Genomic DNA, 21,030 nt, shown 5'->3' on the forward strand with positions numbered 1-21,030 from the left:
AGAAAATATAGTTTTTGAATTATTTATGGTTATGTTACATTGTTGAAAATTTAATTACAAATTCCTGATTATATTTCCGAAAGCATGGAGAAAAAATTATGTTGTTAGGTTAAGTATAAAAAGAGATATTCACGATCAAAAACTTATCACTATCCCAGAGGGTAAATTTAGAAAAGGCGCCTTATAGTAAAGTAAGTCGTATTCACGACAAAAAAAACATGCGACTAAAATTATGTAATGAAACCCGCGAAAAAACTACCGCAGAGATGGGACTCGAACCCGTAACTAGCTCCTATACGGGGAAATCGTTTCGTCAATTAAGGTTAGGTTCTTCCAAACAATTTTTGAAATATTGAAAAAAATTGTCCGTAAATTGCTAGAAAAATACTCTTACAAAAAAAATAAAATTAGTCGCGAAAGAACACGCGACCGAAAAGTGTGTAGAAAAAGTGGGGAGTATGCGCGCCCAGGCACGATTAGTCACGAGTAAGAACTTCGGTCGACTTTTTCTTGATACCATATTTTTTCAACTATGTGTCACTCGTATTCCAAAACAGAAAATGAAACTGGTTTGCTTTGTGCTTTCTGACGATTGGTTTCCAAGAGAGAGCCACCATATTGAAAAAACTAGTGGTGTAATGATGCCTTTCTCATAGCAATCATACTTTCATATATAATACTGCGATTCTTGAAAGAATAACCGAAATCGGTTTGTTTGACCGTCTACTGATGAAAACTATCAATTGGAAAAGATTTGAGGTCGATTAAGAAATTTTTCAAAGGTTTTTCCCCATTTTCAGTGATGGTATACAATTTTTAACGCACTTTACCCTATATTTCCGGATCCGGAAGTCGGATCCGCATGAAATTCAGGAATTACGCATGGGACCACAGGACCTTTCATTTGAATCTAATTTTGTGAAAATCGGTCGCGCCATCTATGAGAAAAGTTAGAACACATATTTTCTTTTTTCTGCATATTTTACCCCATAACTCCCGAACCGGACGTCGGATCTAAGCAATATTCAGGAATTTTGTATGGAACCCCAAGACCTTTCATTTGAATCTAAGTTTGTGAAAATCGGTCGCGCCATCTATGAGAAAAGTTAGAACACATATTTTAATTTTTTTGCACATTTTACCCCATAACTCCGGAACCGGACGTCGGATCTAAGCAATATTCAGGAATTTTGTATGGAACCCCAAGACCTTTCATTTGAATCTAAGTTTGTGAAAATCGGTCGCGCCATCTATGAGAAAAGTTAGAACACATATTTTAATTTTTTTGCACATTTTACCCCATAACTCCGGAACCGGATGTCGGATCTAAATAATATTCAGGAATTTTTTATGGGACCACAAGACCTTTCATTTCAATCTTAGCTTGTGAAAATCGGTTCAGCCATCTCCGAGAAAAGTTAGTGCACATATTTTCACAATTTTTTGCACTTTTTACCCCATAATTCCGGAACCGGAAGTCGGATCCAAATAATATTCAGGAATTTTGTATGGGACAATGAGACCTTTCATTTGAATCTAAGTTTGTGAAAATCGGTTCAGCCATCTCCGAGAAAAGTTAGTGCAGAAAAACGTTACATACACACATACGCACATACACACACACACACACACACACACACACACACACACACACACACACACACACACACACACACACACACACACACACACACACACACACACACACACACACACACACACACACACACACACGCACAGAGAGACATTTTGCGTACTCGACGAACTGAGTCGAATGATATATGACACTCGGCCCTCCGGGCCTCGGTTCAAAAGTCGGTTTTCACAGTGATTGCATAACCTTTCTATATGAGAAAGGCAAAAAGAATTAAATTTTTAATGGAGTTTACTATCTGTACTTTTATCTGTAAATAGTATAATTTTGAAATATTCTTTAAACAATAAGTGAAATTTATAAAAAACATGTTTTTGGAAGAACCAGTCCTTATACTATTCTGCATGTGAAACACACGAAAAAAAAGGTTAATTGAAAAGAAGAACCGAGCATGTCCAACTGTGCTTGGACGCCACGCCGTTCAATTGTAGTCATATCTCTATAGCAACCCCTCCGCCAGCTGTTTCAGTCCTCAATTAATCTGTTTCTTCGTGAGCTTCACATGCAGGATAGTTTAATTGGATAAACGATTTCCCGGGATAGGAGGTAGCTACGGGTTCGAGTCCCGTCTCTGCGATAGCTTTCTCGTGGTTTTCACAACATAGTTGTATTCGCATACCATTTTTCAATCTATTTTTCTCATTAGATATTGATCAAATTTAAAACTAGCTCAAAGCGGCTCCACGTCTCAACAAGACCAAACAAATCATTAAAGTCAAATAATTATCAGATGATTTATTTTCATAAACTCAAGTTATTTTCATTTCCCTTTTTTGAGACATTATTAAGATCGATAAAAACTAAAAAATGTACGAAACAGTTTTTGCGAATCGGATATATTTGATGATGATTTTGATTTAGTTGTGACGCGCTCTGAGCAAGAATGAATTTCAATGTAAAAAATACAGTACATTTGAGGGTAGAAAGCAGTACTCAGTATTTGGGTCGAAAAAACAGTACAACACTGTAAAATACAGTACGGAAACGAGCGTTATGTATTTAGTGTGCTTCGCGCCAAAACTCCTCCTAAAAGTCTGTAGAGCGATGACGTAAAAAATACCTAACTTTCTTCTAAACACAGTTCTACTACGAATTCACGTCAGAAGATTTAGGATAAAACAGGCTCACGAATTTTTAGACGGTCAACATAACTATCCGTAATTGATGAATTGGAGTTTGTCATATAGAACATAGGAGAATGTAGGGAACTGCGAACCATCAATCTTATCTCTTATTATTATTCTGCCATACTATTACTTAAGCTTCATTTCATTTTTGCACTAGCAGTCGAACCAAATCAGATATATTTTGTGCTCTAGGTGAAAACTAAGCGACTTTTGAGGCTCCAAAAGTCTTTTTAAAATTGCATTGGTTATTGAACATTTTTTGTGTAAAACTCAGCAGGTAAACATTTTTAAAATCATAATTCTGACATGCAAAAAACTCTAACTGCTTGTTGCAAATTGATCACGGTAATAGCAAAGAAACAATTTTATGCATGAAGAAAGAATTAAAAATCGGGTGAGAGGCATATTGCCGTGTTTTCCGTATGCTCAGCTGATTCACCATGCCTTTTTAATTCAAATGGTCAAGCCTTTCGAAAACTACACAAACAAGTCCGGTGTTTGCGCATCACAAGAACAAAACAAGTTTCTCTCGTGTACCGCCCCAAAAGCCCAGCCACATGCCGTCGATGATATCGCGGGGTCACCGGAAAGCAGCACACATTGCTACATAGAAAAAGAACAAAATAAAACAAAATCGAAACGCCGCATCTTGAACCGGTTCTTCGCCGTCAGCTAGCCGACCCCTGCACGGTTCCGGGCTGTCTATTCGGAAACCAGAGTCGAACATCATCAGTTCTGTTCTGAATGTCGAGATTACGGCAGATGTAGTGCGAACGATGCGACCCTGACCGTGGCAGTGATCTCGCGATAAACTCGCGACAACGAACAACGCCATAAGAGTAGTGAAGCAGTATTTCAGGATGATGCCTGTGAGCTGCATTGTTCTGTCGTTGGCTCTCGTTTTCGGCGGCACTGTTGAAGGTGAGATTCTACCGATTATAGGTGCCCTACACGATAAAGACTCACTCTACTTCCGTAGGCTTCAATTTCCCAGCCGGGGAGCGGATTTCGGTGCAGAGTAAGTAATACAAACTAATCCATTTACCCATTGGTGTCAGTAATTCATTGAAATCAAATCGTAGAATGTCACGAATACCGCAAACTGACGGTGAAAACATCGACGCTCATCACACTGTCGCTTCGGCCGATGTCAATAGTTTACGAGGATTACAAATGTCCGAATGTGGTAGATCTAATCGTTGGTGGTGTAGCCGCCCGAAGAGGCGAGTTTCCTCACCAGGCACTGCTGGGCTATCCTGGGGAAGAAGATCCGCGAAGTGTTGAGTTTAAATGTGGCGGATCCCTAATAAGTGAACGGTTCGTACTAACGGCTGCGCACTGCTCGTCCGCGGCCAAACCGACCATTGTTCGACTGGGGGAAAGTGATTTACGCTATGATGATGACGATCAGGTGGATTTTGATATCGAGAGTTTCATTCGACATCCGGAGTATACACCTCGGCGAGCGTACCACGATATCGCCCTCGTGAAAATGGTCCAGGATGTACTCTTCACCAAACTGATCAGACCAGCCTGCCTATGGACGGGACATGGCCTGAATATAACCACTGCCTATGCGACTGGTTTTGGAAGGACAGAATTCGGTAAAATTCGCCGACAGTTTGTTTCCGAATGCAACTATTTGACGGTGAAATATTCTATTTCAGCTGGTGCAACATCCGACATTTTGATGAAAGTCCAACTGGATATTCTGGACCAGTCGGAATGTAGTTCTTTCGCGACCAGCAGAAAATTCAATCGTGGGGTTATCGAGGAACAGATATGCGTTGGTAGTCGTGAGGGGGGCAAAGATACGTGCCAAGGTGACTCAGGAGGTCCGCTGGAGACGGTGACCGATCAGAAAGGATGTATGTTTCACATACTGGGAATTACGTCCACGGGTGCGGCATGCGGCTACGGGAAATCCCCGTCCATTTACACTCGAGTGGCGAGCTACATCGACTGGATTGAGTCACTGGTTTGGAGTTCGAGTTGAGTGAAGCGTAACACTGGTTATTCTAATGTATGCAATATTTAGGATCTATTTATTAAAGCAGTTAAAATTCTGCGGCACTATTTCTGCTAGGTTCACGAACCAAAAGAAACGCAAAATGTGTCATCGTTTTGTTGATTCCACATTATACAAAACCCAATACTTGGTATGCAAATTAGTGTGACTCATGCATTTGCGTCACATTTGATTCTCAGCTTGGAAACCGCAACAGGAAGAATCATCTGCGAGGTGGTAAATTTGAAGCAAACATTCCCGGTAAGATACTTCTTGTTGGACGAATTTCATTTATATCAGTTTGAAACCGGTTACATGAATATGGGAGACAATAAACAATGAATTTCTATGATATTTGCAAATTGATGTTACACTCAAAATAAGAACCTACTTGATAGTTAAGAGAATGCCGTTCGCTTATATTTTTTATATTCTTATTAATTACTGAGAGTTGCACTTCATTACTTCTCGTTAATATTTCAATTACGGTAAAGACTGTCCCAGAAAGTATGGACGCACTTTGATTTCGCTGTAAATAATTCACAAGTGTTGGATATTCAAATTTTATTCGATATGCTGATAATATTAGACTACAACAACAGAATATTATTCTCAACATTTGCTACTTAGCCTTTGTAGACTAGCTGGCGCACCTTCTTGCGAACGTTCCTCATTAAATTCCGTACAGACTTCGTGGCGAAAAGTTTTGACACTTTTTTCCAATCTTTTTCGAACTGTTGAACGTTTCCTAAGATGAGCCTTCGTTAATGTTCAAAATTCCTCAATTGGTCGAAGTTGTGGGCAATTTGGTGGATTCATGTCTTTTGGGACGAAAGTGATATTTTTGGTAGTATACCATTCTACCGTTGATTTCGAGTAGTGCAAGAAGCAAGATCTGGCCAGAAGACAACAGGATCCTTGTGGCTTCGAATCATGGGTAGAAGTCGTTTTTGTAAACATTCCTTGATGTATATTTCGCTGTTCATTGAAGCAGTGGTGATGAAGGGTTTCGAAATCTTACCGCAGCTACAAATTGCTTGCCAGACCATAGCTTTCTTACCAATCTTCAATCGATGTCTCGAACTGGTTTAACACTTGCCCTTCTCGCACCGTATAATATTGTAGTCCCGGCAAGGATTTGTAATCGAGTTTCACGTAGGTTTCGTCGTCCATGATTATGCAGTTCAAATTTCCTACAAGATTCGTATTGTACAGCTTTCGAGCCCTCGGCCAGATCGATGCTTCTTGTTTCGGACTTTGTTTTGGTTGTTTCTGCGTCTTATAATTTCGAAGATTCAAACGTTCTTTAGCACGACAAACATTTGACTTCGAAGTTCCCACTTTTTTGGTCACGTCCCGAACTGAAATCTCCTTCTTTTGCTCGAACGCCTTCAGTATACGTTGTTGTTGTTGTTGTTGTTGTTGTTGTTGTTGTTGTTGTTGTTGTTGTTGTTGTTGTTGTTGTTGTTGTTGTTGTTGTTGTTGTTGTTGTTGTTGTTGTTGTTGTTGTTGTTGTTGTTGTTGTTGTTGTTGTTGTTGTTGTTGTTGTTGTTGTTGTTGTTGTTGTTGTTGTTGTTGTTGTTGTTGTTGTTGTTGTTGTTGTTGTTGTTGTTGTTGTTGTTGTTGTTGTTGTTGTTGTTGTTGTTGTTGTTGTTGTTGTTGTTGTTGTTGTTGTTGTTGTTGTTGTTGTTGTTGTTGTTGTTGTTGTTGTTGTTGTTGTTGTTGTTGTTGTTGTTGTTGTTGTTGTTGTTGTTGTTGTTGTTGTTGTTGTTGTTGTTGTTGTTGTTGTTGTTGTTGTTGTTGTTGTTGTTGTTGTTGTTGTTGTTGTTGTTGTTGTTGTTGTTGTTGTTGTTGTTGTTGTTGTTGTTGTTGTTGTTGTTGTTGTTGTTGTTGTTGTTGTTGTTGTTGTTGTTGTTGTTGTTGTTGTTGTTGTTGTTGTTGTTGTTGTTGTTGTTGTTGTTGTTGTTGTTGTTGTTGTTGTTGTTGTTGTTGTTGTTGTTGTTGTTGTTGTTGTTGTTGTTGTTGTTGTTGTTGTTGTTGTTGTTGTTGTTGTTGTTGTTGTTGTTGTTGTTGTTGTTGTTGTTGTTGTTGTTGTTGTTGTTGTTGTTGTTGTTGTTGTTGTTGTTGTTGTTGTTGTTGTTGTTGTTGTTGTTGTTGTTGTTGTTGTTGTTGTTGTTGTTGTTGTTGTTGTTGTTGTTGTGCGATTTCCAATATTGCGGTCTAGAAAGTTGGTGATAAAACATTCCTCTCTAAAGAAGGCCATAATAATCGCAGTGTTGGGGTTTAAAATAAACATTTTATCATACGAAGGTGAAGGTGATTAAATTTAGACTGAATTTTGATAGTGGCGATTCGAAATATAAAATCCATCGCTTCATCACAGTATCGATGTTCAACAGAGCATATCTTTGACAATTTTAGCATTTAGTTCAAATAATATTTTTTTTTTTATTCAATAATATAATATAATATTAAGGCACACTGCTTAAGCTCTAAGATGCCAAGGGTATTTACTAATCTTAATTATCGTCTAACTTAAAACTAGAGTAGTATCATTATGTAATATAGTATCTGGCGATCGGTAGTGGCCGGTGAATTGATTTTAGGATGAGATGATTCCAGATGGCGATGGTAATTTTCTATGTTGGCCGCATTCTTCGGTCCGTGAGGGTCCGCGGGAAACACCCCCAGGCTACGAAGGCCCGGCGGGTGGCCCGCATGCTGGTCATTGACTGGAGCGGTCTTCCGGTGATGGTGATGTTACGGAAGAGAATGAAAAAAAGAAGTAAATATTGTGGGAAACGGGGTAAAAAAGGGGTGTGGGAACAAAATGTTTGAAAACGACAGAGATCTAATTAGTTGCCATCGAGATGGTGAAAAAACAGGGAAAGGGGAACGAAAAAGTTAGTGACAAAAAAAAAAGATCTTGTTAATTCCAATGAAGATGGTGGACAGGGACGGGGATCGAGAGAATCGGGCGGATGTTAGTGTCGAACCTGTAGGTGGAGATTATATTTTCTGAGCGAGGAATAACACATTACACTTGTATATCAATGTGTTTAAGGTACTGGTATATGAGAAGCATATATGAACTATCCCGACTCGCCAACACATCCCGAACCGGCACCTCAGGCGGTCTACCTCGGGCCCTGAGGGATTCCAGTAGCTTCGACCTGGCGTCACGATACTCTACGCACGACCACACGACATGCTCGATGTCCTGATAACCGTCGCCACAGGTGCAGAGCCCGTTCTCCACGATCCCGATACGCCGGAGATGTGCGTTGAATGTATAGTGATTTGACATGAGCCGTGACATAACGCGAATGAAATCACGACTCATGTTCATCCCCTTGAACCAAGGTTTCGTCGATACCTTAGGGATAATGGAGTGTATTCATCGTCCCAGTTCGTCATTCGTCCATGAAGTTTGCCAACTTTCGAGAGTTTTCTGACGAGAAATACTGAAAAATTCATTGAAGCAGATTGGTCTTTCATAAATATCACCTTCCAATGCGCCCACTTTAGCCAATAAGTCTGCCTTTTCATTGCCCGGAATGGAACAATGCGAAGGGACCCAGACTAACGATATTAAATAAGACCGTTCAGATAAAGTTCTCAAATGTTCCCGTATTTTCCCCAGGAAATATGGGGGATACTTTCCTGGCTTCATTGCCCGGAGAGCTTCTATTGAACTTAGACTGTCCGTGACAATGAAGTAATGGTCTTTGGGCATGGTTAAAATGATCTCGAGGGTGTACTGAATAGCAGCTAATTCTGCGACGTAAACTGAAGCCGGATCACTGAGTTTGTAAGAAGCGGTGATGTTTTGATTGAAGATGCCGAAGCCTGTGGACTCGTTGATGTTTGATCCGTCAGTGTAAAACACCTTTTCACAGTTGACTGTTCTAAATTTATTATAAAAAATATTTGGGGCCACTTGAGGGCGCACGTGATCCGGAATTCCACGAATTTCTTCTCTCATGGATGTGTCGAAAAACACAGTAGAATCAGAAGTATCCAAGAAATGAGCACGGTTGGAAACAAACGAAGAAGGATTAATATTCTGAGCCATGTAATCAAAATACAAGGACATAAAACGGGTTTGAGAGTTAAGTTCAACTAACCTTTCGAAGTTTTCAATCACCAGAGGATTCAAAATGTCGCATCGAATGAGCAAACGATATGAGAGATCCCAGAACCGGTTTTTCAGTGGAAGAACGCCCGCCAGCACTTCGAGGCTCATCGTATGAGTCGATTGCATGCAACCCAAGGCAATACGCAAACAACGATACTGAATTCTTTCCAGCTTGATGAAATGAGTGTTCGCCACTGATCGGAAGCAGAAGCATCCGTATTCCATCACGGACAATATCGTTGTTTGATACAACCTGATCAGGTCTCCTGGGTGGGCACCCCACCATGATCCGGTTATTGTACGAAGAAAGTTGATTCTCTGCTGGCATTTTTGTTTCAGATACCTAATGTGACATCCCCAGGTGCCTTTGGAGTCGAACCAGACCCCGAGATATTTAAATGTGAAGGCCTGAGCTATGGTTTCACCCCCTAGTTGAAGCTGTAATTGTGCTGGTTCTCGCTTCCTCGAAAATACAACCAGCTCAGTTTTCTCCGTAGAGAACTCGATACCCATTTGAAGAGCCCATGATGATAAGTTGTTGAGAGTATCTTGTAATGGTCCTTGGAGATCGGCAGCTTTGGGTCCTATAATAGACACAACGCTGTCGTCGGCAAGTTGTCTTAGCGTGCAAGATGTGTTGATACATCCATCGATATTACTTACGTAAAAATTGTATAAAAGGGGGCTTAAGCATGAGCCCTGAGGAAGACCCATGTAGCTGAATCGTATTGTCGACAAATCACCATGCGCAAAGTACATGTGTTTCTCAGACAATAGATTATGTAAAAAGTTGTTCAAAACTGGCGAAAGACCATGCTGATGCAACTTCTCAGATAGGATATTTATAGAAACTGAGTCAAAAGCCCCCTTAATGTCTAGGAAAACTGATGCCATTTGTTCTTTACGAGCAAATGCCATTTGAATTTCTGTTGAGAGCAACGCAAGACAATCGTTCGTTCCTTTGCCCCTGCGGAAACCAAATTGTGTATCTGAAAGTAAACCATTAGTTTCGACCCAATTGTCTAGACGAAACAGAATCATTTTTTCGAACAATTTCCGGATACAGGAAAGCATAGCAATCGGCCGATACGAATTGTGATCGGAGGCTGGTTTCCCTGGTTTTTGAATGGCGATAACTCTGACTTGTCTCCAGTCGTGTGGGACAATATTACCCGTGAGGAACTTGTTGAATAAATTCAGCAAGCGCCTTTTGGCGGGGTCAGGCAGATTTTTCAACAAGTTGAATTTTATTCTGTCTAATCCCGGGGCTTTATTGTTACATGACAAAAGTGCAAGTGAGAGCTCTACCATCGAAAACGGTGATTCGTTTGTATTTGGTGTCGCGGCGCGGGTGATCTTCTGTTCCGGAACAGAGTCTGGGCATACTTTTTTAGCGAAATCGAATATCCAGCGGTTGGAGTATTCCTCGCTTTCATTCGTGGTGTTATGATTGCGCATTCGTCGGGCTGTGTTCCAAAGAGTGCTCATAGATGTTTCTTTCGTTAAGCCGTCTATAAACCGACGCCAGTAACCGCTTTTCTTGGCTCTAATCAAGTTCTTAGTTTTAACGTCTAACGCCGCGTAATTCCGGTAATTATCAGGTGTTCCATTTTTTCTGAATTTTTTATACGCGGAGGCTCTCTCCGCGTTCAAATTTGTGCACTCTTTGTCCCACCACGGGTTGGGAGGACGGATGTTAGTTTTTGCGCCGGGTACACGTTTCGTCTGAGCTTGAATCGCAGTATCGAGAATCAAGCCAGCCAAAAACGTGTACTCTTCCTCCGGAGGAAGTTGTTGAGTTCTTTCAAGTTTCTCAGATATCGAGGTCGCATAGCTATTCCAATCAATATTTCGTGTGAGGTCATACGAAACATTGATTGTCTTCGATGGTTTTAAGCAGCTGGTGATTGATATTACGATCGGTAGATGATCACTACCGTGGGGATCAGGAATTACCTCCCACGTGCAATCCAACCGTAGCGATGTCGAGCAAAGGGATAAATCCAGCGCACTTGGTCTTGCTGGTGGTGCAGGAATCCGTGTCATTTCTCCCGTATTCAAGATTGTCATATTGAAGTTGTCGCAAATATCATGGATCATAGCTGATCTGTTATCGTCGTGAAGACAGCCCCATCCCGTACCGTGTGAGTTAAAGTCTCCTAAAACCAACGTCGGTGCGGGAAGGAGCTCTATGATATTACTGAGCCACCGATGCCCAACCAAGGCTCTAGGGGGAATGTAGATGGAAGCAATACAAAGGTCCTTACCTTTGATTGTAACATGACATGCGACAACTTCAATACCTGGTATCGAGGGGAGGTTAATTCGATAAAAAGAATAGCACTTTTTGATCCCTAAAAGTACTCCTCCATAGGGATCATCTCGATCCAGGCGAATAATGTTAAAATCGTGGAAGTTTAAGGATATTTCAGAAGTTAGCCAAGTTTCGCACAATGCAAATGCGTCACATTTCAGATTATTTACTAGAAATTTAAAAGAATCTATTTTTGGGATGATACTTCTGCAATTCCACTGTAAAACAGTGATTAGATCCGTGACCTCGGTGGATGATTTAGCCATCGAAGGATACAATCGCTGAGAGAAGGGGCCAATTTGCAGTCAACTGCTTCAAATATGTTTTTACTGTTGGCATGAAAGCAATTAAAATGCTTCTAAGAGGGTCTGAAATATTGAAAGTTGTAAAAATCCAGTCCACAACATCAGAGAACTTGATAAGTCCAGCACCTAGTTGGTTCTCTGGTAGATTTTCTGGGACGCTTGGGGATTTTGTAGTCCCGGGAAGTCGTGGGAATTCCATCTCGGAATTGAGTTTTCCGAGACCAGGAGCTTTTTGCTTCGGTGTTGTGTCCCGATTCCCGTTAGCTGTAACTTTTCGAAGCCCTTCGGAAGACACCTTCGAACCCTTACTAGGTAGCTTATGAGAGGATTTATTTATTCTTTTCCTACAGCTATGAGGGACCGCCGAAGATGGACCTTCCAAAGGGTCGTCAGAATCGCTCTCGTCAGTTGACAAGCAGGCATATGGGTTCGTTGTCTGTTTAGGAGGGGTGGCACTTTTAAGCATCTCTGCGAAAGAACGCTTGGAGTGCTCCTTTAGGGAACGCTTCATTCGATCACCTCGCAGTTTGTAAGCGGGACAATCAGAGAGGTCATGCGGACCCTCCTTACAGTAGAGACACTTTTCAGCATCCTTACCGCAAGAGCCGTCCGCATGAGCTTCCCCACAGTTAGCACAACGTGGCTTATTGCTGCAATGGGTAGCTGTATGCCCCAGTTGTTTGCAATTAGTACAGTTCATTACTCGGGGTACGAATAGGCGAACAGGCAAACGAACCCGGTCCAAGAGGATGTAGTTGGGCAAAGCAGAACCGGCGAAGGTCACACGATAAGAGTCTGATTGGGGATAGGACTTTGTTCCATCCCCGGCGATCGATACTGAATGCAATCGCTTGCAATCCAGTATCTTGACATTCTTAAGTGAGGGGTCTTTAAAACAACCCGCCCCGTACTTAAGAACGTCCTCGCAAGTCAAACTCGAATCGGTGACCACACCGTCGATTTCGACTTCACGAGCTGGCACGTAGACGCGGTACTCCCGCGTAAAAGGATCATTTTGAACGAGCTCATTAGCCTGTTTTGAACTGGTAAACAGGACCCTGAGCTTGTCTGGACGTATCTTATCAAAACTTTTTATAGTATTGTATCGCGAGGACAGGTCCCGCGATATTTTTAAAATATTTAATTTTTTTTCTTTCGATTTGGTCCGGAAATAGACCGCATAAGGACCGGCCGGTAGTGCGAGCCCATCCGGATAGCTCTTTATGCGAGACTTTTTATAGTCAAGGGAAGTCTCCATTTGATCATCGGGAACGGGGGGGTCAGAATTTAGACTAGACATGTTGCGGAGCTACCTCCGCACAGAATTAAGTGAATCGGGGAGAAATAGAACAGTCGAATGCAGGAAGGAAAAAAAACTAAATAATGATACTTAACTTAAATCCAACGGGGGCCACCAAGGCCTAGCCCTCGTCGATCGGCGTATCGCCGCTGCGATGGTGTGCAAAAAACCTCCGAGAGGAAAAAGCACACTCTTTTTTAATCCGCACAGTGATATCACGTACACCGCTGGGCCTGTTTTGATCGATCGAACAATCACCGGCTAACGGTACTGTTTCGATCGTCCGCTCACAACAATACACTGCTTCAGTATATAATGTGCATAAAACCTCTCACAGGAAAAAGCACTATTGTCTATTACACAATAGCGATCTAGTTTTGATCGTCCGGTCACTTTATCACACACGGCACTGGTTTTCAACGCTTTCGCAGTAAACACAAAGCACGTCCGTTCACTCGGAAGGTTGAAACGGCAATGAGTTCAAATAATATGACGATGGTTTGAAAAAAAAATCGTTTGATTTTTGAAGAGATGTTTCAATGTTTTGGAGTTGTTTTTATTTTTATTGAAATAAAGTATTACTCATGATGGATGGAATGTTCACATTTCGGCTTTTTCAAATGCCTCGAATATTCGGTTGATATTTGAATTCTAGAAGTATGATTCCCATTCTTGCGGTGGCATTAGATAAAAATGCTTCGTCTCTGCTTTTTTGTTCCGTTAAAGGATAAACAGTTTCGGAAAATCGTTTTTGTCTACAGTTTCTTGTAGTTTAACATGGACTTGGACTTGTACTCGCATCAGGCTGGGTCGGGTGGTTTTGTGTGTGCCTAAATTTCCCAGTTGACTTTCTGAGAAAAAAAATTTAAACGCATTTTTCTAAAAGCAATTTTTCGAGGTCCGTGAACACGATCCTGCAAAATCTACTGAACCGTTTTCTTTCAAACATGAAACATACTTAATACATAATTTTAACTAAATATTCTTTAAATGATGCTTTATAATATAAAAATATTTAAACTTTTTTTGCTTAAGAAGTTTCTCTGTAAAAAATTACAAAAAAAAATTTGATTCGAATTATCCCGTACTTCCCCCTTCAATAACCAACAGGATTTGATCCCATGTAGCTTTAAATGAGAATTCTGTTCTTTTAATGAACCAACGAATCATCATGGTGGATAGATAATCTAAGATTACCTTTGGAGGCTGTCAGAGAGAACGCTGGTTGCGACCTGATGTACTGTTCGTAAGTCGTGTTTACTTTGCTTTGATCAAGTTCACAAGTTCACTCGCACGTGTCGTCAGTCCTCAAACCACGTTCACTCTGACTGCGCCTTCGCTGTGAAGTAATTTTGTAAAATAATTAATTTAATCCATTTTCAACGTATAATATAACCGTTGTTATAATCATTAGGCTATAATATTTCTGAAATTCGCCTCAAGGGGTCATATTGTTGGCATCATTGGTTTATTAGCATTAAGATATAACGCTAACGTGCGATACGTTCGCAATCACTATTCTCAATGTTGTTTTGCGTGGTTTTTTGATTATTATCTCTGCTTCGAGATCAGATCAATCTCGGCCACGAGACCTCCAACATAATTTAATTGTTATATTTCCCGCTTACCAACCGCCATCTGATTTACTGTCTTGGAATATAACATTTTAGCTCTTTAGCTACCATAAACGAAACACCTAATTAAAAGACTATAATGATTAAAATTGGACTGCGCTTTAGCACTCATTTTTTTACTCTCAAAACAAATAAAATTTCAATAACATGAATGGAACAAAAGCAACCACGAAGCCAGTTTCGTTAATTATGTTCTAAAAAGTCTCAGCTCCATCCAAAGTGGGACATTTCAACATTGAAATTGAAAGCCAACCGGTCATACCTTGTTCGTTATCGAATCAGCCAGTCACTGTCGTTGCAATTGCTTTATGACAGTCCGATCGGTGTTATGCGGATGCAGTTGCATTCCTACCTCTCTCAGCTCGGGTCGGCGGGAAACAGCGACACATCGCAGCGAACGTCAAATAAGTAGCAAATGTGCGGGATGATTGATCACAGCAGAGACAATGTTGCTGACGATCGGTGCGTAAATCATTGCCTTGACGACATAAGTTTGAATGGGTGATTAAACTGGTAATTAGACGATATTTTGCGTAACCAGTAACATGACGTGTTGCAGGTCAGAATGAATTTTGCTATTAAATGTACAGAATGGAATGCATAACAGTTCGAATTGAATTGCTTGTTAAACTTAGCAGTACAAGTTGAGTCTTTAATCAGATGTATTTTTATGCTTTTAATAATGATGAAATCAACCAAAATTCAATCTAAATAAAGTCATTTCATCACCTACGGCATCATCGATCTCCATTTCCAACTATTTGATCCAATTATTAATACGAAGAAATAAACTCTAACGAGGCACTCTCGGTTTCAAGCATAACTCTTACTACACGCCGTTGACAACTTTGGCACATTGACAAATAGCTATACAAAAAAAAGTCGGTTCGAACTAAATTGCAGAGGCGATAAACCTCTGAGAGAAAAAAGTGCCGAATTAATTTAATACCTTTCAGATAAGGTCTGCGCTATGACGAACATTGAATAACACTTGTTCCCAAAACTGGTTCACTTGTGACATCGGATCGGGGCTATGTAGATTATGTCAAGAAAGGAAAATGAGATAAATCAAAAAACAATTCACCCGAGATAGTATTTCATAAGATCTTCTGGTGGCCTTCACATTTAAGCGCAGATTCAACCTATTCGCTCCAGTTTGACAGCCAGATCCAGATTCAATCGTGTTGACATCGTTTTCAAGGTCTCTTACTTTTTCTTCACTTTCAGCTATCATACATTTACTTTTCTTCTACGGTGGTTTACTACATCATTCCGTGCCACTTCGTCTTACTACTCTCTGCAACCAGTGCTAGGCGGTCCCGGATTTCTGAACACAATATTAACAATTAAAACATAAGTGAATTACAGTTTTTGCTTTGCAATGAAAGGTTTGCTACAAGCTTTTGTAAATAAAATTATCTTCTTTTCAGTTATTACCGCCTGAAGTCATATAACCGAATTACATATTTTTTTAATTCATTTTAAGTAGTATGTGATAAAAGGTGTCAAGCCTGCCTTACCGAACCGAAATATTGTCATCACATATTTGTTTAGTGTATTAAAATAGAACTGTTTTTTTTCATCCTGCTGTTTTTCGTTCGGATTTTACTAACATCGTATTCGTTAGAGGAACCTGAAATTGACCCAGAGTAGTTTTTCCAAACAAACAATTTGTACAACAATGTACAACTTCCGAACACGCCATTTGGATACCAGATTTTATTCCGTGCCCTTTTTGATTACTTACTAACCCGAAATAGACGAAAACCTACAGTTAGAGTGAGATCTGCTGTCTCCGCTCGTTCCATTGACTCTAAGAGTAAGATGAAAATAGGTGCATTTCCTTCGAGTTTCCACTTTGCTATACCAGCAGTATTGTACAAATGTCGAACGATTCTTTCCGTGGGATTTTTGCCTTTCTCATATTGAAAGGCAATACAATCGCAGTGGAATCCGACTTTATATAACCGAGGCTCGGAGGGCCGAGCCACTCGACTCAGTTCGTCGAGATCACAAAATATCTGTCTGTGTGTATGTGTGTGTGTGTGTGTGTGTATGTATGTATGTATGTATGTAAACAAAGCCAAAGCCTTGGTATTACATTCCTGTAGTGGAATTTGACCTTCTGTTTCAACAGACTTCGCAGTCGATTCAGAGTGTACAGAACCAGTGCCATGGCTGGTGCTACGATTCTACTGACACTACGAATCCTTCCAGGTCGGGGCTCGAACATACGACAACTGGTTTGTAAGACCAGCGCCCTATGCATTGAGCCGCCAACCCGGTACGCATTTATGTATGTATGTATGTATGTGGTATGTGATACATAATGTCACTCAATTTTCTTCAGAGATGGCGAGATCGATTTTCACAAACTTAGATTCAAATGAAATGTCTTATACCCTCATACAATTTTCCTGAGTTTTATTTGGATCATACTTCCGGTTCCGGAAATACAATTTATGAAGAAATCCGCAATAAATTTTCTTGGAAATTTCTTAACCGATTTTCACGAACTAAGAAGCAAATAAAAGGTCTTAAAATTCTTTTAAAAGTCCCCACAAAATTAATCCAGATCAGACTTCCGGTTCCAGTATTACAGTGCGTTTAGTGAAAATTTTCAATTTCATAAGTATTTTTTCACAAGCGATGGCGAAACGAGGTGCACATTTTTTATAAAACTTACTGCTAAATTGATCTAGTTGACAGATCTTGTTAGTTAGTGAATACATAACACTATTTTGGGACTACTAGTTCCAGGTTTCCGCTTTCGAAAGTACTGATAATAGTGAAGAAAATCTTCAAAAACGGAACTCCCGTCGATTTCTCAGCAACGGTTAAGCCGTTTTTCACGATTCATGATTCAAACTATAGCCCTCATTGTATCTAAATATACTGTGAAATTTCATCCTGTTCCGACTTCCGGTTCCGAAATTATAGGGCGATGAGTGTCAAAACATTTAAATTCAATATGATGATGCAAAACTAGTACGCGTCGGTAAGTGCTGCTTCGTTCGCAGCTTGCTTTGTTCAATTTCGTATAGCGTTTAGGATTGCCACATCAAAATTCAGGTGAAAAACATGTAAATTTCTAATTCTTTTATTCAATTTGTACCTACTTGCTTTTCTATAAAAGTACACTTTGCACAATCTATAAAGTTTATACAATCACTTGAAAAATTGACTAGTGGAAATTGGCCCGAAGGGCTAATTGTTCTATATCATTCGACACAGTTCATCAAGTGTGTGAGTATGTGTCAAATAATGTCACTCATATAATAATAAAGACTGTCTCAGAAAGTATGGACGCAACCAAAAACCGCTGCCATTTCGCAATGGTTCAGAATCTGTCAATTTTTATGACTGCGTCCTGTTGTTTACACTCTTCTCTAACCACTTGTGCAGTTGTACAAAATTTATTTACAGTTGTTTATTCGTTTTCATTAATTTGTTTCGAAATGCGTGGACTTTCAGCAGAACAACGTCGAAAAATTGTGTACACTTGTACAAAAACACTTTTTCCGCAGTGTTTACTTTCTCTGATGAAGTTTATTGGCACAAAATCTCAAGATGGATAAATGATAGATCAACAAGTTATAGTCTTTTATGTATAAATAAATTTTTGAAAATTGTTCAAAATGCAAAATTTTTAATCGAAATCGCGTCAAACAAAATTTTGCGAAATTCTACAGATACAGTGAATTTCGGTTGTTTTCAAATGTTTCCCAAGTCTTTTTAAAACTGATTTGTATGGTGGGGCGCAAAACAAGAATTACTTTTTGCATAGTGGATCCAAAACGCAAAAAAATATGAACAAAAAAAATTACAAAAATATAAATTATATTAAAAAAATATTATAAATTATGTTTAGACAAAGAAATATGAAATTCAGATCGAAAATAAATATTACAGCAGTAGAAGAATAACTTTCCCTTGTTGTCATACTTGATATTTTTGTCAAGTATGCACGTTAGTATACTTTTTGTGAGAGTACAAAAACGTTCGAAAATTTAAAAAATTTCCAGAATAGAATTTCTTCCCTCGCACTGATATTTCCAATTTCAACGACTTTGCGGTTTTGTAAAACCTTTCATCAAGTATAACTTCTGCTGTCAAAACGTTCCAGATACGACAATTAGGAGTGCTACAATATAATATTAAATAGTAAATAACTCCAACTTCCGGGAAAAAACTGCGATAAAAGGTTTTTTTTTCTGTAATCTACTAAACAAGGTAGATGATGGCTGGTTGATAAATAGAACAATCCAAACGGAGGAATTGAGGGGGTACGATACGAATCTGTTGACGGGTTCGTATATCCTAGAACACTAGAGAAATGCGATAACGATTTTGATAGCATTATGAAAAAAAGTTTTGTGTTTCAGATGCACACACAATTTGCTCTATATAAGTTTTCGACATTTTCTTTCGAAATTCATTTGATATTTACTTGAGGCACCGTGAATGTCATGAAGCAAGGTGCTCAATTTAAGTTAAAGTTAGAAAAAAGGCCATAAAACGTAATCTTCAAAAATTAATCTACTGAGCAATATAATGTCAAACTACTTTTTTCTTCTTGATGTAATCGGTTCAAGGTTACAAGAGATGAACTGTACACTTACTTTTATCACACAAAATTGCCGCGAACCACGCTTTCGACACTGAAAAAATCACGATTCTCAAACTGTAACGGATGCCAGACAAGATGAAATATTGTTCAGCAGTTTCTCAATATCGTACATCAATTCTCCCGAACCATCGCCGGCAGCCCTCGGTTGCCAATCAATTCATCATGCGCTGAATAGCGGCGTTTGATTTAAATCTGACACGATCACGATCGGTGCAGCAATTTTCTTCTGCGGACTAATGTTTCATGTTTCTGCAATGATTGTAATTCTAAAGGTCACCCAAAGCCCTCCCGCATCCTAGCTTTTCGATAGTCATGACCGTTCACACCGTTGAAACCGAATCAACCGTGTAATATTAAACGATTATTTTACGAGTAATCCAATATATTGTTCGCATTACAACAGCCTCACGAGTTGCGCCAAAGTTCTATTTTGTAGTAGTCTAGGAGAACTCTTGCTGCCTTGGTTAATCGGCCAAGATGTATCAAAATGACAGTACAAATAAAACGCGCATAGTCCAAACCTTCAAAAACCACTTAGTGTTTAGTGATTGCAACTAAGCCTCTTGGCTGACCTTGGCGGTTGCATTTTTCAATTTATTTTCGAGACGCTTTTTCGTCTACCGTAAAATCATCATAAATTAACCTAATGATTCGGGCGACCTTTCATGAGTCCATTACTGGACTTGCCACCATAATTCTGGCCAGGGCAAACAATGGACGTTGGCTGCGCTAGGTCAAGGATGGGAAGACGAATTCCATTCGTTTTGCCGCGTCTTCTTTTGCCATAAAGAGTTGTGACGCAGTTCTAATGGTAAGCAATCAAACGATCTACTTCTCAAAATCGGAAGTGTATAATGAGATGATGGTCGATTCTAATTTAAAGTTAATTTGGATCTTGTAATTTTATTATTCTTTACCCACTTGACAGTACCCGAAAATAAACAATGATCAGCTGTATAATTAACGACGGTGATCTTATGCAATGCTCTACTACACATAGAAACAGTTTCCAACAAGTACGAGTGGCCCAAGCAAGGCGTGGTGGCTTCCACCCACAAGCACGAGCTTTGCTTAGACACGAGCGTGGTAGACATAATGAGTTTGCTGCATTTCGTAGCTGCCGCAAGATGCACGAACATACAAAACTACCTTCGACATATGCGAGATATTGATATAGTTGATAATTGTGTGACTTTTGCTAAGCCGTGAGTATCTAACGACGGAGAACTTTGGGCTTTGGGCTTTAGGCTTTTGCCAAGTTACGTGTCTCAGATCACACAAACAAATAGACACCCAGTTACCGAAACAATCCCATCGTCGGCAGTTGTTTCCATGCAGGTGTGAATTTTGACGCGTAACTATTTTCTTTCGGTTCAATTGCTCGGGAATTAATTGTTCTACTGGGCGTGGTAAGCGCGAATGTTCTAGTTCATGATGTGAAGCATTGTGCAGAGCTGAAAATCTAGTGTGACCTTCACCGAAACAAACTATTGTTTGTTCTTCTGAATGTTTTAGAGCGGTAGCGATACAAGGTCAACCGAAGCTCGGCTGATAATGTAAACGATTTGTTCTGGTAAAGAATAAATCACGACATACAACGGGAAATTTTCTAACTCTTTGGAACCTGAGTTGAGTTCAATTGTCATTCTAGTTATGTGCCATTGAATTACCATACTATCGAATGGCTGTACTGTTCATCGTTCTTCATGAGCTACATTACGGCGACTGTCAGTGAATGTTATCAAGGTTAACCGATTGTGGATTAATCGGATTTGCAATTCACTGGCCATACTCACAACATACGAACGACAACCCAACATTCTAAAAAAGACATCTAACAACAAAATCAACAAAGTAAAACTACCTAATCATCGCCTCATATGCAACATGTGAAGGGTGGTTTTAGGGGTTCAAGCTCTC

The 21,030-nt window shown here is 39.8% G+C and overlaps 2 protein-coding genes across 3 annotated transcripts in view; both read left to right on the plus strand.

Annotated features, from left to right (window-relative positions):
* LOC131431287 (angiotensin-converting enzyme) overlaps positions 1-21,030 on the plus strand; it is a 265,227-nt gene that overhangs the window by 227,978 nt on the left and 16,219 nt on the right. The window lies entirely within an intron of this gene.
* Positions 3,483-4,895, plus strand: LOC131431291 (serine protease snake-like). Of its 2 annotated transcripts, XM_058596908.1 has the most exons (5): positions 3,483-3,702; positions 3,761-3,799; positions 3,864-4,385; positions 4,449-4,804; positions 4,868-4,895. In XM_058596908.1, the coding sequence occupies exons 1-4, from the start codon at positions 3,642-3,644 to the stop codon at positions 4,775-4,777; spliced, it is 951 nt and encodes a 316-aa protein (XP_058452891.1). In that variant the 5' UTR covers positions 3,483-3,641; the 3' UTR covers positions 4,778-4,804; positions 4,868-4,895. The 2 variants fall into 2 exon arrangements, with proteins under 2 accessions (XP_058452891.1, XP_058452890.1); XM_058596907.1 differs by having other exon boundaries at positions 4,449-4,895.

This window comes from Malaya genurostris, chromosome 2 (genome assembly GCF_030247185.1).
Source record: "Malaya genurostris strain Urasoe2022 chromosome 2, Malgen_1.1, whole genome shotgun sequence".
In the NCBI taxonomy this organism is placed as follows: Eukaryota; Metazoa; Arthropoda; class Insecta; order Diptera; family Culicidae; genus Malaya; species Malaya genurostris.

Coding starts and splice junctions, on each gene's coding strand:
- LOC131431291 (XM_058596907.1), top strand. CDS start 3,642: ATGATGCCTGTGAGCTGCATTGTTCTGTCGTTGGCTCTCGTTTTCGGC. Junction 3,703..3,760: donor TTTCGGCGGCACTGTTGAAG/GTGAGATTCTAC, acceptor CTACTTCCGTAG/GCTTCAATTTCCCAGCCGGG. Junction 4,386..4,448: donor TTTTGGAAGGACAGAATTCG/GTAAAATTCGCC, acceptor ATTCTATTTCAG/CTGGTGCAACATCCGACATT.